The 23732-nt window shown below is 52.5% G+C and overlaps 14 protein-coding genes across 14 annotated transcripts; 7 read left to right on the forward strand and 7 right to left on the reverse strand.

The window, feature by feature from the left end:
- Positions 1 to 329: 329 nt before the first annotated feature.
- On the reverse strand, positions 330 to 1665 carry LTS14_003180 (uncharacterized protein; the record flags this gene model as incomplete). The annotated part of the gene is made up of 3 exons (XM_064835885.1): positions 330 to 780; positions 931 to 1033; positions 1095 to 1665. 3 exons carry the CDS (start codon positions 1663 to 1665, stop codon positions 330 to 332), a joined length of 1125 nt encoding a protein of 374 aa, XP_064696935.1.
- Positions 1666 to 2424: 759 nt separating this feature from the next.
- On the reverse strand, positions 2425 to 3678 carry LTS14_003181 (uncharacterized protein; the record flags this gene model as incomplete). Its single annotated transcript, XM_064835886.1, has 2 exons — positions 2425 to 2599; positions 2660 to 3678. The coding sequence occupies 2 exons, from the start codon at positions 3676 to 3678 to the stop codon at positions 2425 to 2427; spliced, it is 1194 nt and encodes a 397-aa protein (XP_064696936.1).
- A 285-nt stretch (positions 3679 to 3963) lies between these two features.
- LTS14_003182 (uncharacterized protein) lies at positions 3964 to 5448 on the forward strand (the record flags this gene model as incomplete). Its single annotated transcript, XM_064835887.1, has 2 exons — positions 3964 to 5260; positions 5360 to 5448. The coding sequence occupies 2 exons, from the start codon at positions 3964 to 3966 to the stop codon at positions 5446 to 5448; spliced, it is 1386 nt and encodes a 461-aa protein (XP_064696937.1).
- A 49-nt stretch (positions 5449 to 5497) lies between these two features.
- On the reverse strand, positions 5498 to 6079 carry LTS14_003183 (uncharacterized protein; the record flags this gene model as incomplete). The annotated part of the gene is made up of 3 exons (XM_064835888.1): positions 5498 to 5547; positions 5602 to 5936; positions 6030 to 6079. The coding sequence occupies 3 exons, from the start codon at positions 6077 to 6079 to the stop codon at positions 5498 to 5500; spliced, it is 435 nt and encodes a 144-aa protein (XP_064696938.1).
- Positions 6080 to 7890: 1811 nt separating this feature from the next.
- Positions 7891 to 8919, forward strand: LTS14_003184 (uncharacterized protein; the record flags this gene model as incomplete). Its single annotated transcript, XM_064835889.1, has 3 exons — positions 7891 to 7984; positions 8037 to 8291; positions 8348 to 8919. 3 exons carry the CDS (start codon positions 7891 to 7893, stop codon positions 8917 to 8919), a joined length of 921 nt encoding a protein of 306 aa, XP_064696939.1.
- A 560-nt stretch (positions 8920 to 9479) lies between these two features.
- On the reverse strand, positions 9480 to 10060 carry LTS14_003185 (uncharacterized protein; the record flags this gene model as incomplete). Its single annotated transcript, XM_064835890.1, has 2 exons — positions 9480 to 9588; positions 9639 to 10060. 2 exons carry the CDS (start codon positions 10058 to 10060, stop codon positions 9480 to 9482), a joined length of 531 nt encoding a protein of 176 aa, XP_064696940.1.
- Positions 10061 to 10902: 842 nt separating this feature from the next.
- Positions 10903 to 12433, forward strand: LTS14_003186 (uncharacterized protein; the record flags this gene model as incomplete). Its single annotated transcript, XM_064835891.1, has 2 exons — positions 10903 to 11276; positions 11326 to 12433. 2 exons carry the CDS (start codon positions 10903 to 10905, stop codon positions 12431 to 12433), a joined length of 1482 nt encoding a protein of 493 aa, XP_064696941.1.
- A 493-nt stretch (positions 12434 to 12926) lies between these two features.
- LTS14_003187 (uncharacterized protein) lies at positions 12927 to 14750 on the forward strand (the record flags this gene model as incomplete). The annotated part of the gene is made up of 1 exon (XM_064835892.1): positions 12927 to 14750. One exon carries the CDS (start codon positions 12927 to 12929, stop codon positions 14748 to 14750), a length of 1824 nt encoding a protein of 607 aa, XP_064696942.1.
- Positions 14751 to 14805: 55 nt separating this feature from the next.
- Positions 14806 to 16126, reverse strand: LTS14_003188 (uncharacterized protein; the record flags this gene model as incomplete). The annotated part of the gene is made up of 2 exons (XM_064835893.1): positions 14806 to 14891; positions 14941 to 16126. 2 exons carry the CDS (start codon positions 16124 to 16126, stop codon positions 14806 to 14808), a joined length of 1272 nt encoding a protein of 423 aa, XP_064696943.1.
- A 999-nt stretch (positions 16127 to 17125) lies between these two features.
- LTS14_003189 (uncharacterized protein) lies at positions 17126 to 18469 on the forward strand (the record flags this gene model as incomplete). The annotated part of the gene is made up of 1 exon (XM_064835894.1): positions 17126 to 18469. One exon carries the CDS (start codon positions 17126 to 17128, stop codon positions 18467 to 18469), a length of 1344 nt encoding a protein of 447 aa, XP_064696944.1.
- Positions 18470 to 19037: 568 nt separating this feature from the next.
- Positions 19038 to 19823, reverse strand: dot2 (ESCRT II complex subunit Dot2; the record flags this gene model as incomplete). Its single annotated transcript, XM_064835895.1, has 1 exon — positions 19038 to 19823. One exon carries the CDS (start codon positions 19821 to 19823, stop codon positions 19038 to 19040), a length of 786 nt encoding a protein of 261 aa, XP_064696945.1.
- A 232-nt stretch (positions 19824 to 20055) lies between these two features.
- On the forward strand, positions 20056 to 21371 carry RPL7 (60S ribosomal protein L7; the record flags this gene model as incomplete). The annotated part of the gene is made up of 3 exons (XM_064835896.1): positions 20056 to 20087; positions 20454 to 20565; positions 20742 to 21371. The coding sequence occupies 3 exons, from the start codon at positions 20056 to 20058 to the stop codon at positions 21369 to 21371; spliced, it is 774 nt and encodes a 257-aa protein (XP_064696946.1).
- Positions 21372 to 21804: 433 nt separating this feature from the next.
- On the forward strand, positions 21805 to 22741 carry LTS14_003192 (uncharacterized protein; the record flags this gene model as incomplete). The annotated part of the gene is made up of 2 exons (XM_064835897.1): positions 21805 to 21868; positions 21936 to 22741. 2 exons carry the CDS (start codon positions 21805 to 21807, stop codon positions 22739 to 22741), a joined length of 870 nt encoding a protein of 289 aa, XP_064696947.1.
- Positions 22742 to 22808: 67 nt separating this feature from the next.
- Positions 22809 to 23336, reverse strand: LTS14_003193 (uncharacterized protein; the record flags this gene model as incomplete). The annotated part of the gene is made up of 1 exon (XM_064835898.1): positions 22809 to 23336. The coding sequence occupies one exon, from the start codon at positions 23334 to 23336 to the stop codon at positions 22809 to 22811; it is 528 nt and encodes a 175-aa protein (XP_064696948.1).
- Between the last annotated feature and the right edge of the window lie 396 nt (positions 23337 to 23732).

The following is a 23732-nucleotide window of genomic DNA, read 5'->3' on the forward strand; positions in this document are numbered from 1 at the left end:
TTGAGCGAGATGTACGGTGATCTATCAAAGGCGATTGTCATTGGTGGTACAATGTCATGGGCTGATATTGCTAAACAATCCGTGTCGGGAACCATGATATCTACACTCTCAAGCTCGGCCTTTCGACAATGCATGATCCTCCAACGTATTATTACTTGAATTTACTTGCAGGGGGTCAAAGACATGAGAAGCCCGAGCAACGATCCCCGCCGGGCTAGTAATAGCACACAGTACGACCTCTTCCATGCTGCTTCGAACACCCACTCACGGCTGCTGAACTGATGTGGCTGCCGGCTTCTCCCTCATGGAGTACGAAGCGGCGAAGTCTCTTACATGCTGCCTCGAACATCCATATTCAGCTGCTCCAGTGGCGTGACTGCCGGCTCCTCTTCATGCTCCGCAGTAAGTGGCTTCATCTCAACATCCTTGTCTTCTCCTCGACCCTTATGGTTGACCGCTGCTGGACGCTGATGCTCGATCTGCACGCCGCCACGGCCGTTGGGCACGATATACCATTTCTTCAAATCTTGCTTGCGAACATTGTCTGTGTGTTCGGCTTCGACGACGGCTTGTGCCATCCATTCCCAGGGTCCGATGGGCATGTATTTGACTAGGTCTTTGTCGCTGTGGTGGTGGAGTTGGTATTGTAGGATGGCGTAGTAGATTGTCGTTGCGATGCAGATTGTGACGAAGCCTATGCTAAGGCCGATGAGCCAGTCTGGGATCCACGTCGGATAGAGGAGACAGCCTTGTCGTTTGTCGTCGTCAGGAAGTGGTACGCTATGGAGAATATCTAAGCCAAGAGGCGTCAGCGCTGTCCAAAGAATTTGGCAAGGTTAAAAGACATGCCTGAGTTGCCTGCGACCATGATCATGCTAATTAGTAGTAAAGTGAGGTTACCCTCGATGGAAGTATTCACATCTGGCATACCAACACCTGAACCCTTGGTACATGGTACCTTGCCAGACATCAGCCCATTCCTTGATTGTCATATAGGGCGAAAAGCTGCTCATGATCGCCTTCGTCTCTGGGCCTAGAAGTCAGCACGTGATCCTCTCTCACAGAAACTCATTCTAGCCCTGTGGAAGACATACTCGGTGAGTTCAGACTACAGGACATGCAGTACATCTGTTTAGTCTCCATCTCGCCTGCGGTCTTATCGACACAGGCTTTGATGTCGAATACACCTGTCGTATTGCCCAAAGAAGCTGACCACGCCACAAGCTGGGTAAATCTTGTATTATCTAGCTCGTCCCATGTACACGTAAACCGGGAGCGATTGCCGTACAACAACGAGAGCCTCGCCAGGTCGTCCACAAGCTCGCTCGCGTTCCATGAGTCGGCTGGATAGTCTTGGTCGCCTGTGTATGAGCAATTCCAGGTGGCCCAGATGTCATCGTCGCGGGCACAGAACGACCAGTCGTCGCTGATCTTGGCATAGATGCCCATATCACATCCGTTGGTAAGCGATATCAGTTGTGCGTTAGTCGCCCACATTTGCCCTTTCGTATGCGCAGGTGGGACATTCCAGGAGTACGTCCTCATGGTCAAGTTGGGGACCAAGACCATGCCAGTGTTGAATATACAGTTGTCTCGCGTTGGCCTGGCCTGTATTGTTGCGGTAGAAACGTCGACGACTCTTGACAACAGCGCGAAGAAGGCCATCGGGAGCCACCATCTCGGATTAGGGATATGTTGAAGCCTACGGACCTGGTCGAAGAGCTCCTCGACTGTCAGCCATCCGGCAGTGTGGACGATGGACACCCGGTGGGTCTTCAAAAGTCTCAGTTTCAGCTGGGTGCTGTAGCAAGCGCTGCTTATGATCGTCAGGTACAAGGACAGCACGATAAAGATAACTCGGGCAACGATGCGGGCCCATTTTGCCGAGCCCAATGCCCTCTCCAGGTCTACTAGCAAGCCTTGCACCTGATCATCGGGAGTGGTAGAAACATGATTATTGGTTGGCAGATATGTCGTCGGGATGGGTTGAACAAGAGCGCCTCCAGCATCAGCCTGATTAATATGGCCGCTGGATCATGCTCCTAACTTGCGAACCTACCTGGCAAGGCGACATGTTCGCGGCAGTGTATGTTCCACAGCTATCTTGTGACATGTACTGATTTGCACGACATCACTTTGTGCCTCTGGACCTACATTGATTGAAAGTCATCGCCGGTGCTGCTTCAGACGTGCAATACTTCGCACTGAGTCATCGTGACTCGCTAGTGACATGTAGTCGTGGAGACACGATAGAGGTCGAATCAACGTACTGGATCAGCAGCGCGTGAGACGAGTTTGCTACCCTGCAAGTAGCCGTGTGGGTGATACGGAGCAGAAGCACAGCTTACTGCACCTGCGCCATGCAGCAACGGAGATCGCTATATTTGTTGTATGGCAACTTCAAGTGAGCTCTCATAGCGGTTGCTAAGAACAATTTGAGCGACACACTTCAACAATGCCCTCGCCATCGTCACCCGGAGCTCTCCAGAACTTCTGGATGCGAAGTCCTTTGACCATACTGATCAATCGTGTCCAGCTTGCTTCGTCGCGTTCTTGGCCAGAGTGGAATGCCAGCATAAGTATGTCAGATCCGGTAGCTCTGGCGGCTCATTAGTAAATGTAACTCATACTCTCGGGTCTCCCCTCATAATTCACTTACAGCGCAGAGCATCCTTGGTCGGGTAGGATAACATCGTTTATGAATATCCGAGAACCTTTTTGCATGGCATCTCGTAGACGAGTAAGTATAGCTACACAGTCCTTATCTGGCCAGTCATGCATGATTTTGTGCATGTAATAGATACTTGCGCCCTTGACAGGCTGTTCGAGGAAGAAGTCGTGAGGCATGAATGTTGTCCTTGGATCCACCTCTGTACCTGTCGTCGAGTGCTCGTGCTTTGTCTCAGCGATCACACTTGGGTCGTCTTGCAAGACGAGCTGAGCATTCCACTTTGGATATTGCCTGGCCAGTGCGGACAGGTCGTGACCACGGCCACCACCAACGTCAACGAAGACCGCAGGCAGTCTGTCACGATCATCGGTGGATGGCGTACTAATGAGAGCTTCTTTTGGGAACCACTGGGTCCAATGCGGCCTCTTATCCTGCATTCGCTGCATTAATGAGCTCAAACGAGTCAACTGTTTTGGGTCGTGATCCGTCCAATGCTCAAATGTCGTTTGACCCTGGACGCCACGAGCATCTTGCCATGGACCCTCCGTAGCGGTACCGGATGCTTGCCACACATTACCTTCGTGGAACGAGATCATAGATGTCATGGTACTAGAAGGGCCCATCGCGTTGTCAAAGAAGAGCTCGAAGCCGGAGGCAAATCCCTCGTCCGCCATCACAGCAGTAAGCTCATTTGCCTGGTACATCCGTGGCGCGATTTCGTCTATCAAGCCTAGACCGCTGACTGCACGCAACATCCTGGCCAGGAACTCTTGCTGTTGTTCGAAAGCTTCATGGTCGCCGCGTGCAGGCTTCTGGACAAGGTCGGCGACATGTAAAGGACTCTTCGTCTCTGTCAAATGCTTGAAGACCCCAGTCTCGATGCAGATACGTGCTGGTGCTAATACTGGGATGCTGTAGAGGAGAGTGATGATGAAGTCGGCAGGAGTCTTGGTCGCTAGGATTTTGCGGCTCAAATCAAGTTTGATGGCCTCGAAGTCTCTTCCCATTGTGGCGTGGTTTGATGTGCTTTCTCTCTACTTCACCGATCTTGTTACTTATCGAACTATACTGTCCTACGACGTGAGAATCTTGAATACGGCACATTTATCCGAAGAACGATCTCACGCCCTGAAGTGCTTGCAGGTTGCCTGCATTAGCTCTTGATAGAGCAATCAAGGCCGCAGCTCTCTCCGGGTAGGTTGCATTAGCAGTGTTGCCATATGCAAGCGCTGGTGGCAGGATTTGACCACATCCTCGATTGGTAGCAAGGAAATCGAGGATCAATAGAAAATATGGCAGCAGCGAACCTCTACGACCTTGACGCCACCGAGGCAAGACGACTCATCGGCGAGCGCAAGATCAGCTCGCTATCTTTAGTAGAAGCATGCATAGCACGCATTGAAGCTGTGAATCCCAAGATCAACGCAGTGGTGACGAAGGCATACGAGCGAGCTCGTGCAGAAGCGAAAGCGGCCGACGAAGCGGTATTAAATGGCCAGCCTTTAGGCATACTACATGGGCTGCCCATAGTCATCAAGGACCTTAACAAGACTGAAGGCATTCGGACGACGTATTGTTCGCCCTTGTTCGAAAACTATGTACCTGACCAGGACGATACCGTGATCGCACGTCTGCGAAGAAATGGTGCCATCATACTCGGGAAGACTAATGCACCGGAATTTGCTTGCGGCTCGAACACCACAAATCGTGTCTTCGGGCCATCAGGAAATCCCTTTGACCCTTCTCTTACACCTGGTGGCTCCTCAGGCGGCGCAGGGTCCGCTCTCGCAACGAATATGGTACCCTTAGCCAATGGCTCCGACTCAGGCGCAAGCATACGGAATCCTGCTGCATTCTGCGGTGTTGTCGGCCTCCGTCCAACGCCGGGTCTAGTCTCATCTGCCGAGCGTTCTTTCTCTTTGTCCACAAACGGGGTGGAGGGCCCAATGGGCCGTACAGTAGCAGATGTGGCACTTCTTCTCGCTGGAATGGCAGAGCACGACTCCAGGGACATGATGTCCCGGCCAATAGACCCGAGCATATACCTGACCCTTGGGCATGTTGACGTCTCCACTTTACGGGTCGGTCTCTCTGAGGACCTTGGCTTTGCTCCAGTGGATAAGGTAGTGCGAGAGAAATTCAGGAGCAAAGTAGATAAGATCCGGGGAGCTTTCGCAGTCTGCGAAGATAGCAAGATCAACATGCAAGGTGCAGAAGAGGCGTATATGGGTGTCCGTGCCCTTTATCTCCTGGCAGGCCATGGAGCCAAATATGCAGCTAAGGACAGCAACCTTTCACCAGAATTGGCCTGGAACATCGAGTCGGCCCTGAAGATGACGCCAATGCAGTACGCGACCGCGCATGTCGAGCAGACTCGTTTATATCAGGTCGTACAGGCCGCCTTCGACGAATACGATATCCTGATCACACCTGCTGTCAACGTCTTGCCATTTCCGTGGTCGACACCGTTCCCTACTACGCTTGATGACCGTCCCGCACGCCACTATGCAGAGTGGTTCAGTATTACGTATGCTGTCTCGCTTGTCGGACATCCAACGATAGCCTTACCAGCTGGGCTTGATCCTCAGGGTACGCCGTTTGGTATTCAGGTCATTGGAAAGAGGTTTGGTGATCAAAGGCTATTAGAGGTAGCGAAAGCACTGGAGGCTCTGCTTGCTTCATGTTCAGAGACGAGACGCGCCAAGCCCGACGTTGAGAAATTGCTGGCTGGCCCAGACATGGCTGATGCAAAGAGTTCAGCGCTGGGCAAGGATTGATGTATTTCGATGCTATCAAGACCGAAGTATCCCGATACTGTCTGTTAGTCTACAGATTGTATGATGAGTTTCCTGCTTGCGACCGGCTCTCGACATCTACTGAATGTCGCATCAATATAACATCGCTATCAAAGCTCGCTCTTTTGTGCTTACCATCACCGCGGATGTCATGCTCGGCAGCGTTTGAAACCGACGTGATGTTCTGCCCGCCTTTGCCAGTGTATATATTGGACAGCGCGACGCTGTTTCCGTTGCCACTGTTCCCACTTCTTGTATAGCCTGTAGCCTCATGCGGTAGGAAGAACACTCCACCCGTGCTGGTGTATTGGAAGAAGACAGGTAGGTTCGGTGACAGTACATTCATCGTGATGAGATTGCACTCGATCAGAAAGTGCACGATGACGGCCACATCCTGGAAGGTCCAGTCCACGGCGAACAGGTCCGCAGGTAGATAGCTGAGTCGGATCACTATCGCGGAGATGACAAGACTGCGTAAGAGTCAACAGCAAGCTAGAAACGACAAGAAAGGCAAGTGACCTACGGCACGAAGCACACAACTGCAGCCGACCATCGAATCTTACTCTTCAAACTCGCTCTGGTGCGCCAGATGATCCACAGGAAAGCTCCGCATTGTCCAAGAATGACGGCGATATTGATAGCACCCGACGCGACGAGGAAGCTGCGCTATTTCAGTCAGCTTGAGAATGAAAGCGGTCGACTCACGATTGAATTACCTCTGGAGAAGACGTCCTTGTAGCGTGAAACCCAATAACTGCGATGTTGGCTACAGACCAAGCGCAAATAAGGCCCGAGAAACAATCCATGTATCGTGCGAAGCGATCGCTCCGAGCTGTACGACGTAGTAGGAAGTTGTAGGAAACTTCCATGACACCCACACAGAGGTAGAATACGATGAGATCTCCCAACATGAGCTGCCACTGTTAGTCCACTTCTGGTAGAAGCGTAAGCAGCAAAGACGCACCTTCTTTAGATGCTGCAGTACACTATCGTCGAATGTGTTCACCTGATGGCCAAGTCCCTCGCTGACCGCTACAGCATGGACGACGAAGAACAAGGTGTTTAGTCCCTCCGAACGGTCAGCACACCATATTGTAAACGCTGTTGACAGCCAGGAGGCATACTACACCAATGATGAGCAAAATGGTGTCGACTTGACGGAGTGTCTTTGCATTGAAGCGATTGTAAAGTGCTATGGCGGTCATGAACAGCGTCGCTGCCAGCGTGATGCCTCCTGCAATGATGACCAGTGGACCATGATCATTGGCATTGAGCTTCGGGCTGAGATCTATCTTCGATTGGGCCATCGTCAGGGTGGCTCTCGCGGGGAGTGTCAAGAGGTTGACCAGTATCGTTCACATTTGCATCTGCGAGAACGTTCTCGACGACGCCGAACGCATCGACAGCATATAATTGTTTGAGCCATGGCGGTGATCAATAGGAAAGGATTCCTACCATCCAATGAGGTAGCTGCGTCGACGCCAGCATTTCGAAAGCACTGCGTCGCGATATCGGGCTCGCATAGAACGGTCGTCGAAGGATTGGACGCTTGATATTATGTGGCGTGACAGTGTCGGTGACATTCATGAGCTCAGGAGCTGCTCGCTTTGCAATAACTGCTTGTTGCTTCTGTGCCGTGCCGCTGAAGCGATCAGATTGGCTACCTGCCAAGGTTGGATATCGATCGCTACTTTAACCGGCAGAAGTGCGTTGGGGATGCTCGGCTGTAAGCCGTAAACCATGTTTAGCGTTGCATGTGGCTGCGCTATGCTCCGGATGTATAGTGCCACGGCACTTTTGTTTTGGCACGTTGCGCGCCATGCTGTGCCGCACGCATAGCGCTCCGGTACCATAGCTCCCAGGTCCTAAGCTGCGCCTGTGTAACTTCGAAGCTTTCGCCCAAACTTTATTGTCCGTTTGCCAAAGTCGCCATGCGATAGTGCTCCTCGAAGGTTCGACCTACTTCGTTACTCCTCATCGACTGGACGACTTAGCCCACGATGGAAAGGATCGAGCTCAAACATGCGGACCATCCGCGGTCGACACACCAGACACGCGACACCATGATCGAAGCAAAAGAAGCAGACTCGTTCGATATGCACAGGATGGGCAAGAAGCAGGAGTTCCGTGTGCGTGATGGCATGGTGTCGATACAGTCGACGCAGAGGATTTGGCTGACCAAGCTCATGTCTAGAGGAACTTCAAAGTGGTATCGATCAGTTCTTTCTGTGTCGTGACCATGATGGGCTGGGTGTTTATACCGATGTCAGTAGTCAAATCAAGAAAAGTCATGGTATTGGCTCTGCTGACAGCGTCAACAGCAACGCACCAATCTTGATCGAAATTGCAGGAACTGGAGGATGCATCGTAATCTTTCTTTGTAACTTCTTCGGCTTTGCCAGTATCGTCCTCAGTCTTGCGGAGATGTCTTCGATCGCACCTACTGCTGGCGGGCAATACCACTGGACCAGCGAATTCGCCCCTCCCTCAATCCAGCGATTCAGCAGCTATGTCTCCGGTCAGTCACTCGTAGTGACGATGAAGTGCAGATACGCTGACAGTATGACTAGGATGGTTATCGTCGCTCGCTTGGCTCGTCGGCGTCGCCAGTGCGATGTTCATTGCGGGCAATCTCATTCCGACATTGATCAGCATGGGCAACCCCAACTTCGTTCCACATCCATGGCATGGGTACTTGTTTGTCGTTGCGATCTGCCTATTCTGCTTCCTCGTCAATGGCTTCCTGGCAAAGCACATTCCGCTGCTCGAAGGCTTTGTTTTGTGTTTTACAATCATGGCGTTCGTATCAATCGTCATTGTCTATCGTGAGTCCTCATAGAGAGTAAGTACGAGGGTAAAGGGTCGACTGACAATCCTGCAGTGGTTCTCAGCCCGAAGCTGAGCGGAAGTGAAGTGTTCCAGACATTCACTCCGCAATCAGAACTTGGCTCAGTGGGCACTTTGGAGCTGGTATCTGCGCAAGTTCTAATATTCTACTCTTTCGTGGCATCTGACTCGACGGCCCACTTAGCAGAAGAGACCCAGCATGCCGCCATTGTCATTCCAAGAGCAATGGTTTGGTCCTACGCCATCATTGGTCTCCTCGACTTCGTCATGCTGCTGGTCGTCTGCTTCACCTGGGTTGCACCTGACGTCTATGCTGCGCCGACGACGGGCTATGCTTTCCTGGATCAGCTCATCACAGCGACTGGATCGTCGAAAGGTGCTGTTGCTATTGCTGCCGTCTTTGTCGTCTTGATCATTTTCAGTGTCACCAACTTCATGGCTTCTACGTCTCGACAAGTCTTCGCTTTCGCGCGAGATAATGGACTGCCGTTCTCGAGATGGATCGCCAAAGTCGACCCGCGGACACTCACGCCGATGAATTCGCTGGTTGTCGTCCTGGTCTTTACGATCTTGATCTGCTTGATTGGCCTGGGGAGCACTGTGTAAGTCGAAGTGGGCGGACGCAAGTCGATGTAGCGTGCTCGTACTGATCGTGGTGTTTCTTGCAGTGCATTCAACGCCATCGTATCGCTTCAGGTGATGGCGCTAGCGAGTACTTACGAGGTGTCTCTGCTGGCACTCATCTGGCGACGACTGTACGGTAAGCCTCTACCTCGCGCGGCCTGGTCCTTGGGGCGGCTGGGCCTACCGCTCAACTGTTTCGGGGTTCTGTATGGTGCATACCTCCTCGTGTACGCAGCCATGCCGGGACTTTACCCAGTAACGGCAGCGAACTTCAACTGGGCACCGGTAAGGCATCAAAACACTGGTCGGTACTGCACAAATGCTTGTTAATGTGTTGTACAGGTCATGTTCGGAGGTGTAGCGATCTTGGGGCTGGTCTTTTACCTCGCATCTGCGAGAAAAGGATACTATGGCCCTGTAGTACATGTCATCACGGACTAGCCGGAGAGTGACTGGTAGTTCATGCATGTACAGTGGGTATGTGTAGCCAGATCGGACCGTACCCGGTCCACTTAGCACTCGAAGTCTGCAGTTTTAATGGTCTAGTGAGCAGTGGCACCAGTCCATCCTCCAACTGTAAAACTCCCCAAGAACGTGCCACCAAGGATAGAGAGAAAGTAGCCGACGTTCATTGTCATTACAGCCAGCATTCTGAAGTCGAGTCAGTGCCAGATTCAAGCAAGTGCGCTGACACCACTTACAAAAGATAGCTGACAGCCGCGAGCGTCGTGTCTAATATCGCTCTCGTGGCCGCTTCATTGATCCTCCAGGGTCTCCGGCCACCATGCTTGAGATAGATCTCGTCTTCTTCCCGATGTAGCATCGGTGTCTCGTTATGGCGAGTCCAGCGTGTCCATAGAAGCGTGAAATTGCACCTTACAGCCATGAGACCCCGGAAGAGGAGGGATAATACAATGAGGAAGATACATGCACCGGCGTATTGGCCTGTACCATTCGGCATCCATGCAGTCGAGTATAGCGGGGTGTTGGTTGCCGAGAAGAAGACCATCATCATGCTGTCCATTCCCATCATGCCAGACATGCTAGAAGAGGTCGATGAAGTCGCAGATGGCATACTCATGCCTGTCATGCTGCTCATGCCCATACTGGTGGAAGTGGCCATACTTTGAGTTTGTTTCGCGTATCTGCCTGGATATCCTTGATGGTCGTTCTGAGACTTCGTCACCAGATATACACGTCGTATCGTAATGTCACTGCGCTGGTATACTCGCGTATTTGAGCATGTATCTTTATAAATGCACGCCAAATTGCTCACTGCGGATAGAGCATGATGTACTCTGCGACGCAAATCATCCATCCATCCGTGCAGATGTGTAGAAAGCCCGCAAACTTGCTCATTCTCACGACTTGGCAGACTGAATCGAGGCTGGCGCTTGCTCAGCGTCTGCAACTGTGGATGCAAGGACTGTCCATCATATACCCGCAACGATGACACGTTCTGGACGAGATGGAAGTCAGTTTAGACCTGTGCATATCTCGAGTGTGTACGAGACGAGACAGCAAAGATGGACGGCATGGGAATGAGCGGCACGCCATGGCTCACTACGCCACTACAGTTGCATGCATATCGGGATTACGAGTGTGCCCAGAACACGACAGCTGAGTGTGATTACTACCAGGGATATTGGCGGTTCTGGTTGGTATCTTATAGCAATAAAAGCTTTCTCAGGATGCTAACAGAAACTTGGTAGGTACGAGGCGGACCATCGCTATGCGCTGCCCACTGTAGCATTCTTTACAGCCACCATCTTGATTTTCGCTACATGCCACATCTTCCAGAAGGTCGTTCCTGCCAAATACCAGCGGGCAGCGATAGTCCAACGCCTGACTGCCGCAAGTCGATTTCTGAGCTATCGTAGCTTGAGTATAGATGGTCTGAACTGGAAATCTGCGCCGCTCGGAGTGCTACTGCTCGGCCTCGTGGGAACCATATACTTCCTCTGCATGACCTTGGGGCCTCAGCCTTACTACTGGCCTGAGTCTACGACGTTGAACTACTGGGGCGGCTCGCCTCCTATCGCCACACGGTCCGGTTGGCTATCGCTGGGTTGTATGCCCTTTGTGTTCCTGACTGCTGGCAAGAGCAACTTTATCACCGCCGTGACAGGCATCTCGCACGAGCGCCTCCAGGTGTTCCATCGCTGGATCAGCTATGTATTCTTTCTCACGGCCTTAGTACACACATTCCCGTTCATCGTATACAACATACGTACACACCAGATGATGATGCAGTGGGACATGAACCTGGACTACTGGACAGGTGTTGTCGCCATCCTAGCTCAGGCTTATCTGACTTTCGCATCTATGAGTCCTCTTCGGTATGTGGCCTTGAAGCGGTATACGTGTTCGACGCTAATGCTCGAACAGAAATTTGAGCTACGAGTGTTTCAAGTTCTCGCACTTCGTGGCAGCTTTGGTCTTCATGCTGTTCCTGTTCTTCCACTGCGCATACACACTGACGTCTTGGGACTACTTCATCGTCACTGGGGTGTTCTTCGCTTTTTCCTGGCTGCATAGACAGCTACGAGTCTACGGCGAGCATGGTGTGCACAGCAAAGCGAGCCTCACCCTGGCGGCTGATGGATTTGTTTGCGTCAAGATCCCGACCAAGGCAACATGGCATGTTGGTCAGCATTTCTTTGTGCGTTTCCTCACCACAGACATCCATGCGTTGAGTATCCATCCGTTCACGGCCTGCTCATTGCCCTCACAATCCGGACACGACTCTGAGCTGGTATTGTATATTCGACCGCGAGGTGGCCTGACTTCGCGTCTGGCCAAGCGTGCCGCGACGAGTCCAGGTAGCACGGTGCGGGTACTGCTTGATGGCCCATACGGAGGTGTCGATATGCACAGTCTTGGTTCGAGTCGGCGGCAAATCGTTGTAGCCGGAGGATCCGGTGCTGGCTGGATCTTGCCGATGCTCAGCGCTTGCATACGCCAGAATGATTTCGCGGACAAGGCCGAGAAGAACACCAAACGCCATTCCATGCGAGTAGTTCTCACCGCACGAGAGACAGCAACATGTCACTGGTTCGACCAGACTATCAGAGAACTCCTTGCCGAGCATGGTAGAGACCACTTGCCTTCGTATATCGAAGTCGAACTCCACTACACAGGACCGGCATCCGCCGAACTGAATGACAAGGACGTCAATCCTCGTGCGGATCATAGCAGAGATATCGAGAAGGCCTTGGAGAAGCCTCAAGAGCGCTCGATGAGGGGTAGTGACTCGGGTGCATCGGCCGAATTCTCGGACGGTCGCTGCATCCACTACAGTGGGAGACCAGACCTACCAGCGCTGATTAGAAGGGAGGGAGGTGTCTTAGATGAGGACCAGCTTGGTGTGTTCGTATGCGGCCCTCTGAGTATGCAGAGCGATGTGGCAAATGCAGTCGCAGCAGCGCAGGTCCCTGCCATCAAGGGTGCGAGTAGAAGCATTTATTTGCACATGGAGCACTTCTCTTGGGCATGAGCTTAGCATAGCTTTGCAGAGTTCAGCGCTCTTTTTGTATAGAGATGAAAGTATACGGCAGCCATGTTCTCGTTCTCGAAGACGCTATCCACGTTTGTTCTCTAGCACTCTCATTCAGTCAAGATTCAGGGAGGCCGTAGTTCGATTGCCAAGCTGGCGATGGCGGATTCGAAACCCAGACAGCCTCTTCCTAACGTGATGTCTCGCGAACAACTATGAACGCGAGTATTGCAACGAATTTGCGCCCGTATCATGTGTCTGACATGGGTGGACTCGTGAATCGAGGCCGGCTAGTAGTGGTTGATAGCCGTGAGAACGAGGTTTTCGGCGAAGAGACGATTGATCAGATAAAGCCGAAACCGGAAGCTACGCAGCGCTAGCACGGATCATGATAACACATCACCAAGCCTTGATACTTCATCTGCCTCTTCCATCGCGCCCATCGAGACTCGCTCAGCGCAAGCTGCTCTCACCTGGAAATCATCATGAAACGATGAGTCTCCTCTTTAGTGAGGGGCAGAGGCTGAGTATGATGATCGCAGAGGCTAGCGGACCTTCTAATGATCATACACGACAATTGATCGAAGGGATCGTCTACTCACGATGGCTGATCAAGGCCTACCACGCGGTACCTGTCGGCATCTTGCTGATATTCACAACGTATCATTGGATATCAAAATTGCGACGACGGCGAGTCACGAATCGACTAAATAATGCTCATGACACTGGTGGCACGACATCAAGCTCCTCGAGCAGCACCTTAGGTGGCAATGCCACACCTCCTGGGCGAGGAAAGACTGGCCATACCATAAACGAGCGGACTCTACTGTCACCACGACAAAGTAGAAGTGAGGCCACCAGCTCGTGGACAAGAATGCAGCGCAAGTTCCGCGCAGTAGGAATGTATCAACCGCCCAGGATCCCGATCATTCACAAAACCCTCCCGTCAAACGCCACAACCCTCCTCATCCTCCTGTTCCTAGGCCTCAACATCTTCTATGCAACCTACGACATCAAATTCAACATCCCTCTCGCCTTCGTCCCCGCAGACAGAGCTGGCCTCTTATTCGTAGCCAATCTGCCCTGGCTTTACCTACTAGGCGCCAAGAACCAGCCCATTCGACTGTTGACAGGCTACTCCTACGAGAATATCAATATCCTGCACCGACGCCTAGGCGAATGGCTATGCCTACTGGCGGTCTTCCATACCGCAGGGATGTTCACGGCATGGTATTTCTTCTTTCGACCTGATGGATTGACATTGTACTGGTTCTTGACTCGGAGACTCGTCATGATCGGTATCGGAGCATTCCTGTGTTACGAGCTCTTATTCCTGACATCTCTCGCTAGCTTCAGGGCGTGGTGGTACGAAATCTTCCTTGGCTCGCATGTGGTGCTACAGGCCGGTGCTTTGATCTTGATTTTCTTCCATTTCCACACAGCTCGGGTCTATGTTGGGATCTCGTCGGCTATCTTTCTTGTCGACAGACTTATCTACCGCATCATCATCAAATCGACGAGCTTCAAGGCTGATCTTACTCCCATGGAAGATGGCGAGACTGTCCTAGTCTCTGCCGGCTGGCCGCTATTCAACAGCTGGTCAAGCTTCCTGGGAGACGCCTTCGGCAAAAATACGAGACAAGGCTGGGAAACGACCGAGCACGTCTTCCTTACAGTTCCTGCGTTGTCAAGAAAGCACATCATACAAGCTCATCCCTTCACTATCGCCTCTGCCGCGCCAAAGGACAGTGAACACGCCTGGTTCAATCTCATTATCCGGGCACACGATGGCTTCACACGAGATCTGGTCGAGTATGCTCGGGGGCATTCCGCTGTCAACATACGGCTGGATGGACCATATGGGTCACTGCATGCCCTAGAGATGTTGCGTGAAAGCAACATTTCATTACTTGTGGTGGGCGGGTCGGGCATTGCAGTGGCTTACCCTCTCATCTGGGCATTACTGCACGAAGGCGATGCTGAGCAAAAGGCGAGCCGGAAGGTCGGACTGGTCTGGATTGTTCATGAAGCATCACACGTCGACTGGATCGGCCACGAACGCCTGAAGGAGCTGCAGGAGAAGGGATTAGACTTGTGTCTCCCAGCGCCTACATCCAAAGCTGGTCGTCTGGACATCAGTACCTTGGTCGAGGACATGACTTCCAAAATGCAGGAAAGCGTCTTGTTGGGTAGCCAGAGGGTTGGTGTCGTTGTCTCTGGACCGGACTCAATGAATAGAGCAACGAGGAACGTATGTGCGAGCATGGCATGGCAAGGCCTTGACATAAATGTATCCGTTGAGAAGTATGGGTGGTAGTAGAAATAGACTAAACGTAGGGGTATCTTCGCTAGAACATAATGCTGGAATGAAGTTATGATTCCTTCGCCTTTTCTACTGGGTGCTTCTCGAGACTTTCGTACCACTGTAGCACGCTGCCGATCAAGAAGGCCCATGAACCTAGGTCTGTTAGCATTAGCTCACACGAGGTCTATGACAGACAACATACCCCAAAATGTCGAACAAGAAGCCTGATACTCCCGCCAATGTACGGTCGAAAATCCGAAAATCGGACAAAGGGTGAAACCAAGACCTCCGATCAAATTCCAAAACCCAATGTGCCAACCCAACACCCCAAAAGCAGGCTGCCACCAGTGCTTCTGTGTTTCGATCATGAACAGGCTCCCGGAGACAATGAAGCCGGTACCGCCAATTACTTGCGGCACCCAGTATACGCCGTTCAGCACTCGAGTTGGTGAAAGGTTGTCGTAGATTCCTGGCAATGCAGTGAAGCCGGAGATCCAGAAGATAGTCGCGCCGAACATTTGGGCGGAGCAAGCGAGAAAGCCAAGGTCGTGCAGGTAGTGAGTTCGGAGTTCGTGTATCGATGGCCACCAGACCCACGACTTGGTGCCGGGTGGTGTGCCATCTGCGTCTGCTGAGTCTCCTGCTATTTTCTCGCTGCCAACGGCCTTGCCGACAAGATTGCCCTTGTTCTGATGGTGATGGGTGCAGTTGTCCGGCGTCACCTGGCTAGTACCGCCCTGCTCGCCATGGTATAGCTTTTCTACAGCCCATCCAAAACACCCTGCACGATTCTCGTTCACCGCTTCGAGCATGAGTAGAATGCTACCAATCTCGAACACCGTGGCACCGATAAATGCCGTGATGCCACCTCCATACAACACTTCGCCAGGAAATTCGCTCTTAGGGTTGGCAAAAGGAAGCAGAGCGAAGAAGGCATTTATCACCCAGATTACTGAGCCCCACGTGAAGACATAGGCGACCAGGTAGGAGACGTCCCAGACGGGATAGTGAGTTAGCATACGGCCGATGTTGTGTAGAATGGCTTTGGAAGAAGTGGTCGGAGCTGGAGCGGTGTATCGAGCATCTGTGTCACTGCTGGGTTTGACGACGAGGGCGTGTCGGCCTTTACGGTTATTGCGGGAGGTCCACTTGTATGCTATACCGGATGCTGCGACGGTGCTTGGTTGTGTATGCTCTGCTGGTATATCTGCATCTTGTGACACGTCCGAGCTGGCAGCAGCTGTCTTCTCATTCGCAACATGATCGTAATGCGCCTGCGTAGGGTTCAAGAATGCGAAAGGGCCATTGATCTTGCTATTGTCGAGCTGGAGTTCGGGTGTGTTGCGGAAGGGCTCGCGTTCGGGATGGAAGGCCGCGTTACGAGGCATGATGCCTGTGGGATGAAATGCTTCGATACAGAATAATGTGATATAAAGACGGACATAGGAGAAGAGGGACAAACATTGGACCCACGTATTCAATAATATGTCTCGACCCGGGAAGTGGCCTTTCGCGTTCTTGGACCATCCGCTGCAACTTCCCACGCGGCTCGACCAGGATCCAACTCCCAAATCAACCCAAACAGATGACGAAGCTTTGCCAAGCTTTTGCTACACGTGCTTGGGTTTCAGTTCCTCCCTTTCACCTACTTCTGCTCCTTCACCGCTCTCACACCAGCGATACGGATATTGAGATCGTTGAGTTGGCTTCGGTCGGCCATCGATAGCGCCATGTAGACGCCAGTCCGATCATGCAGACTGACACTTAGCCACGCGTGGCGTTTTTCGACTGAGGCGCAGCACTGTCGTCGCGCCCCTGAGGCCGCCGCGCAGAATGTTTAGGCTCGAAGACACTGAAGGTACTTGAGCCACTCTGATGGATATGTGCCTGGTATCTGAGGGTCCTTGGTGCGGTGATTAAGCTGTTTGTTGGATCCTATCTCACCCAGTCTCTGCCTGGATCCTCTCAAGAATCTCAAGTCTACTCACCCAGGTCATCCTCATCAGGCCAATGGTCTTCGATTACCGCGATGGCAACCACAACGCACACATGGGACCGCCGGAAGTACGTTACAAGTCACTACGAAACCCGCATACTCGCATCCGCCTGGCATACCTACATGCAGGATCTTGGTCGGATCCAGTGGCTGTAACACTCCGGGTGCACTTGCGATCTAATCAGCCCATATACGTGGCGTCGTCGTATACATGGGGCGCCTCTACAGCTGGGAGCAGTATCTTGCTCAATGGCAGCTATTTTGCTGTAACGGATAACCTTCACGACGCACTTAGACGCTTACGATTGTCAGACCACTCGAGAGTGCTATGGATCGATGCGATTTGCATCGACCAGGCTGATACTACGGAGAGGGCCGCACAGATCAAGTAATGCAATCGATATACCGTAGTGCCGTGCGAGTCATAGTCTGGCTTGGTGAAGGTACCGCATCCCAGCAAAACGACAAGTTTCGGCACGAGGATTTGGATGCGGAGCAAAGTCGGCTACTGGCTAAACTTGACAAGGCTATGCGGTCTGCGAAACCTTGGTGGCATGAAAGAATCTGGACGCTTCAGGAGTTCATATCTGCTAACAAAGCTCCGATCTTCCTATTCGCCGACCAAGAAAAGACGCTGCCAAAGCTCCAAAGCATGTTATCAGAGTCGGGCTCATCAAGCCCATTACCAAGATCCCAACGGCTCGCGGCACTCACACAGGCTCTCGCAGACAGACAGCAAGTGCTTACAAGCCTAGCCGATGTTGAGCTGTCTCTGATTGACCGCTTTCTGATCCTCTGCCTGGCGATCACTGGCGCCGAAGCGACCGATCCTCGTGATCACGTCTACGCGGTTCTGAATCTCATGAGCCAACGGGTTGCTTACCAGATTAAAGTCAGCTACCTTATAACACCAGCTGCGCTTTTCACGATGTCGACGTCAGCAGCAATCGAAGGCATCGGGTCTCTCGTCCCTCTGGCTTTGAAGCGCTTACGACCTGCGAGATCTATGATCCAAGAGGCTACTGTTTGCGAAGGCTTGCCGTCATGGGCGCTTGACTTTTTCAACATTGCCAACATTCGATCACACACGACTAAAAGAATGTCGGGTGTTGATACCCTGTCGAGACTAAGATTTCAACTTTGCGATACTGCTAGCGTCAGCACAGTCACGGTTGAGCCCATATACGATGAGGAGAGCGAACGTCTGCGTCACATACTATCATCTCTGGGTGTAACAATGCATGATCGCATCCGAGAGGTCGTGTCCCTACGAATATTACTTCTTGCTCCTGAACATGGTGCACAGACGTGGGTTGGAGGACGAAGGCATATGAGCTGGTCTACAGGAGGCACCAGGCTGTACCACACGTCGATAGGATCTACTCTGCGATCTGCGGTGCTACGTTCCACTTCGGCGTATGAAGGACAGGACGGACAGGGCAGACCGGTGGCGTCGCTCGACTTTCTCGATGCGCTGGAGAAGGTGTTCAGTGTGCAACGCAGTCTGTCGGAAAGCATCTCAGTCACGCGAGAAGATCGTCGCGCGGAAGAGGCACGCGGAAGCGACGTCTGGCTCCATGATCGTTTGAAGTACTGGCTCGAGTATCTCAACGCCGTATCTGGTAACGCAGTCTTTTGCACAACAGACGACGGACGCTATGGTTTGGCCAGCAGTACGACACAGGTGGGCGATAGGCTTGCGACATTACCGTCGATGAAAGCTCCTGCCGCTTGAGCAGATTGGGCGAGTCGGGGGCACGAATGTACGAGGGTATACTGGAAAGATCAGAGATAGTAAAGCCCGGGCTTCATGCTTTTCGAGGATTTGCTTATGTACATGATGGTGCTGCAACTGAGACATCGAAATGCAGAAGTGACATGGATAGACGGCGTATCCTACTGACTTGAGTATAATTTCAAGAACCATAGTTCTGCTCGTCTTGCTGCTAGATTTCCAGCAGATATTGATCTCGTCTATCAGGTTGGGAGCAGTTCCGACTAGTTGCCAGCCATCAAGATTGACGGGAACGTCCTCGCGGGATGTCTTACTCCAGGAGGCTTGTATATGAGGTTTTCTACTCAGTGTGATACTGTTCCATGCTGACTAGCCTGATGTATGTCGTTGTAAATAGGCGCCAGACTGGAAGAGACTCATCATGGCAGTGATGTGCTTCGCACGTAGATGGTGGTAAGCACGTGATCTAGCTGATGGACTACTTCCAGCGTTCTCGGCGCGAGTGATGGTGGCACTGTTTTCCAATGGCATGTGGTTTCACGGTCGATATACCCGTAGGAAGCAGTACTCACCCACCCTCATGCATGCTTGCCGGACTCCAGAACTCGGTCTCGTCGGCTTGCGAGTCAACCCAGACCAAGCTGTCAGCAACCAGATCGTCGATAACTGTGATCGCTCGAGCTCGTTCCCAATCCAGATTCGCTTGAAGCATAGACACAGTAACGTGTCCCAGGATCTGGATCACTTCAAGCACTTTCGCCTGATCCGGATTGAGTTCCTTGGGCACGCTGCGAATGAACTTGCTGCCCCCCAAGACAGTCAATTTGAACATACCACCGAGCGGCTGCAGACTCTCTATGGCACGTAAAATATCATCTTCGGTGACCTCCATGCCCCCACCAACCAGACCCGCCCTGCCCTTCGCCACCCGCTTCTGCACATCAGACACGGCAATCATACCTCCGTTCTCACCCCTCGTCTCCCTACAGACCTCGACCACTCTCACCCCAAGCTCGAAGTAGAAGTCATTGACACTGCTACCCAGCATCTTCGCCCACGCACTGCCCTTGCCCGAGCCACCACCTGCACCCCTCACATTGCTTCCTGCCAAAGGGTCTACGCCGATAGCATTACACATTCTGGCAAATTCCGCCCGGAAGGTTGGGTTGGAGCGGATGTCCTTGGCATGGGTGAGGGAGCAATTGTGCAGGGCTGCTTGGAAGACGGAGAGTTGGTTTGCTAGGGCTTCTGCGTGGGAGGTGCGTAGAGCTTGGCCATGGCGGGCGTACTGTTCGGATGAGATGGCGGCGTTGGAGAAGGCGTTTAGACCTACGCCGCGGCGATTGGTCGACATGGTCGTGTTTGGTTCTCACATGGGTGTCGGCCATGGTCGAGGGGAAGGTGCGTCATCGTTATCAAGCCGATTCTTCGGCGAAACGTTGATCCGTCGGGACCGATCCAGCGCCAAGCACACACTTTTTGCGGCACACGCTCGAACCTCAATTTTCTGGAGCTGAGCAAGCGATCTGTTGCTCTTCACGCCAGTCACTCCTTCACGACCTATCTCCCACGACAACACCGCCACGATGCCGGCCAAGCAACAGCAGAGCGTCAAGGGGTATGTCCACCATCATCGCCATGATGGGTGAAGAAGTTGCAGCACAGTCGGTCCGCTCGAAGCTCGAAAGATGCTTCTCATACACACACACACACACACACACACAATGGCCTCAGTCCTGCGCGTAGTCAGAAATGGCACGTCAGAATTTGAGCGCTTACGGAGGTGATGGTAGCTAGCAATGGCATCATCATCGTCCTGTTGCTTGAGTTTGGTGCTCATCGACCTACCAGACGCCACTGTGGAATCACAGCGTGTGCGCGGAGAATGCATGAGAGCCAGCAGATCAACTGTGCCGCACTTCTTCGCCTTGGACGGCAGATTCTTCTGCTTTGTCCATGCGGACCGACTGACATGACACCACAGAAGCATTCCCACCAAGGACCAGATCCTCGTCCCGGAGACTCTGCTCAAGAAGCGCAAGAGCCAGGACAAGGAGCGCGCCGACAAGGCCGAGGAGCGTGAGACGAAGAAGAAGGTATGCCCACCACCACACTCCATCCCATACATCTCGTGATTATATCTTCCCACAACTTCGACTAGCTTCGGCCGTGTTGTCGTACTGTTAACCATCTTTCGGATATGAATATGTTCACGCACGCACGCCTCAGCGTATACACTGCTTCTGGCACACCATACTGACTGCCACAACAGGAGAGCAAGACCAAGCGCCAGCAAATCTTCAAGCGCGCCGAGTCTTACGTCAAGGAGTACCGCGATGCCGAGCGCGAGAAGATCCGCCTGACCCGCGCCGCCAAGAAGGAGGGCAGCTACTACGTTCCCGCTGAGGCCAAGCTCGTCTTCGTCGTCCGTATCAAGGGTATCAACAAGATCGACCCCAAGAAGCGCAAGACTCTCCAGCTTCTCCGCCTCCTCCAGATCAACAACGGTGTCTTCATCCGCCTCACCAAGGCCACCAGCGAGATGCTCAAGATCGTCGAGCCCTTCGTCGCCTATGGCTACCCCAACCTCAAGAGCGTCCGCGAGTTGGTTTACAAGCGTGGCTATGCCAAGAACGCCCAGAAGCAGCGCATCCCTCTCACCGACAACGCTATCATCGAGGAGCACCTCGGCAAGTATGGCATCGTTTGCATGGAGGATCTGATCCACGAGATTTACACCGTCGGCCCCAATTTCAAGCAGGCCTCCAACTTCTTCTGGCCTTTCAAGCTCAGCAACCCAACCGGTGGCTTCAGGCCTCGCAAGTTCTTGCACTTTGTGGAGGGTGGCGATCTCGGTAACAGGGAGGACTACATCAATGCCCTCATCAGGCAGATGAACTAGAGTGTATCTGAATGTCGTGTGATGATGTTTGCGATGGCGCATGGGCATGGCTTGCGATGTGCATGATGGACTGATAGGCCTGCTAGCTCGCGTGATAGCAATTAAAAGTCGCATGCGATCATTTTAGATCATGTTCTGTTCATTGTCCGTTCACTTGATCGTTCATGCTCCCACGTTTCAAGATGTTATCGTCGTCATAGTCCAGCCCCATATTTCGGCTCCTACCTGCGATCATGATAGTTCCGTAGTGTGATGAGCAAAGTATGCATGACGTTCCCATCAACAGCGAGAGGTGAAACGATATTCACGCATGACGACGAGACAGCATCGATAGAGGCCGAACAGATTTGTTACATGGGAAGTTGGACTTCGCGGAACTGGACTGGATTGCTTCATCACTCGCTCATTCTCAGGACTCGCCATCACGTCAGACATGGATACCAAGCAGTTGTTCAGTGTCGCGGGTATGGTGGCTTGTATCACTGGAGGTGGCACAGGTCAATACCACGACTGCGATAGCAAAATTTGGCCTTTGCCACTGCTGCTGGCTGACATAAGGATTAGGAATTGGTCGCATGATGACCACGGCCTTTGCCAACAACGGTGCCAAGAGAGTCTACATCGTTGGTCGACGGAAGGAGAAACTCGATGAGACTTTCAAGCTGGCTCCAGACATCATCGTTCCACTGGTCGGTGATGTCACGTCGAAGGAGTCTTTACTCGACCTCGTGGACCAGATCAAGGCAGATACTGGATTCCTAAACTTGCTCTGCTGTAATAGCGGTACCATGCCTCCTGCTCTCAAAGCAAAGTCCGGTACAGCCAGTCTAGCTGAGTACCGAAAGGCCGCACTGGACAGTGAGGTGGAAGACTGGGCGCAGACGTTCGCCACGAATACTACATCCATTTTCTTCAATGTCTTTGCTTTTGCGGAGCTTCTGGATGCTGGGAATGTAGAGGGCAATTGTCAGGGAAGGAAGAGTCAGGTGATTGTTACGAGCAGTATCGCTGGCTACTCCCGCCTTCCAGGCTCATTAGGTGCGTACCCAGCCAGCAAAGCCGCCGCTACTCACATGGTCAAACAACTTGCCGGAGCCTTAGTCCCGTACTCGATCCGCGTCAATGCCTTGGCGCCAGGTCTCTTCCCGTCTGATCTGGCAGCGGGTATCATTGCGGGTGGTGGAGCTAACAAGGAGCCGACTGAGGAAGGTGCCTTTGAGAAGTCTTTTATACCTGCCGAGCGGCTGGGCAAGAGTGAGGACATGATTGGGACTGTGCTGTATATGGCTTCAGCCGCAGGAGCGTATCTGAATGGGAACATCACCGTGCTTGATGGTGGACGGATCACGCAATTACCTGCGACATATTGATCTGCGGTGACTGACGTCGCTACTCATTGCGCCTTATGACATGCATCTTCTGGTTAGATTTTCTGTTCTACAAACCTATAGAAGCCCAAATAGCAAGACCGCCCACAACCCACGGGAACAGCATCCGCACTCCCATCAACGAATTAAATTCTTCCAACAGACTAGACACTTCCGTCTGTTTCTCCTTGGCCACAGAATCGCTCGCTGTTGCCATCTCAACCAGCTTATTCGAGGGTGCCAAGATAAACACCCACACGAATACCCACCCTAGCGGCATCAGACCTGTCGCTGTCGCCCACAGCTTCCACCCTAAGCCCTGTGGCCGAAGTCCGTACTCCAGATACGCAAGACCTCCACAGATGAGAATCGTGGTCAGATCTGTTCGTGGCACGATGTTTGAGAGAGCTCGGTAGTAACAGTTCCATTGTTGTGTTGCTTGCTTTGGCGACGATGAGACGAGTGGGTAAATTGAAGGTAGCAGAGTGTGTGCTGTTGTCATGGCGCCGGCGGACCAGAGAGAGCCGGCTATTGCTGTGCCTTTCAAGGCTGGAATGAGGAGGTGAAGGTAGGGTATCCAGCTTGTGTTTGAAGCCATAGTGGGTAGCAATTGATCTGGACGAATGGCTGCCAGGCGATTTTGTGCAGATATGTCTTCTTGGAACGTAGAGGCCTCCCAGAATGCGGCTTTTGTGAGGTTGAGTGAACGAGTGGTGACCAAACTATCTGGGTGTCGTGGATGTGTCGACAAGGCGGGAGGAATGCAGGTTTGATAACACCATGTCTAAGGGTCGGTCCACTTTCGTGCGCTGCTTGGTATGCATATGTACGCACGCCACTCTACCACGAAACGGTGACTCCAGCGTAGTGGCGCACACCGTCACAGCCGATGATCAGACTTTGAGCGTGAGACGCACAATACAAGGTGCGATAGCTGAGATCGCTACGTGTAATTGTAGGTCTTCGAGCACCCTTCTCTGAGCGTTCAGCTCAT

The sequence above is a fragment of the Recurvomyces mirabilis genome (assembly GCF_035927965.1).
Source record: "Recurvomyces mirabilis strain CCFEE 5264 chromosome Unknown scaffold_6, whole genome shotgun sequence".
Lineage (NCBI taxonomy): Eukaryota > Fungi > Ascomycota > Dothideomycetes > Mycosphaerellales > Teratosphaeriaceae > Recurvomyces > Recurvomyces mirabilis.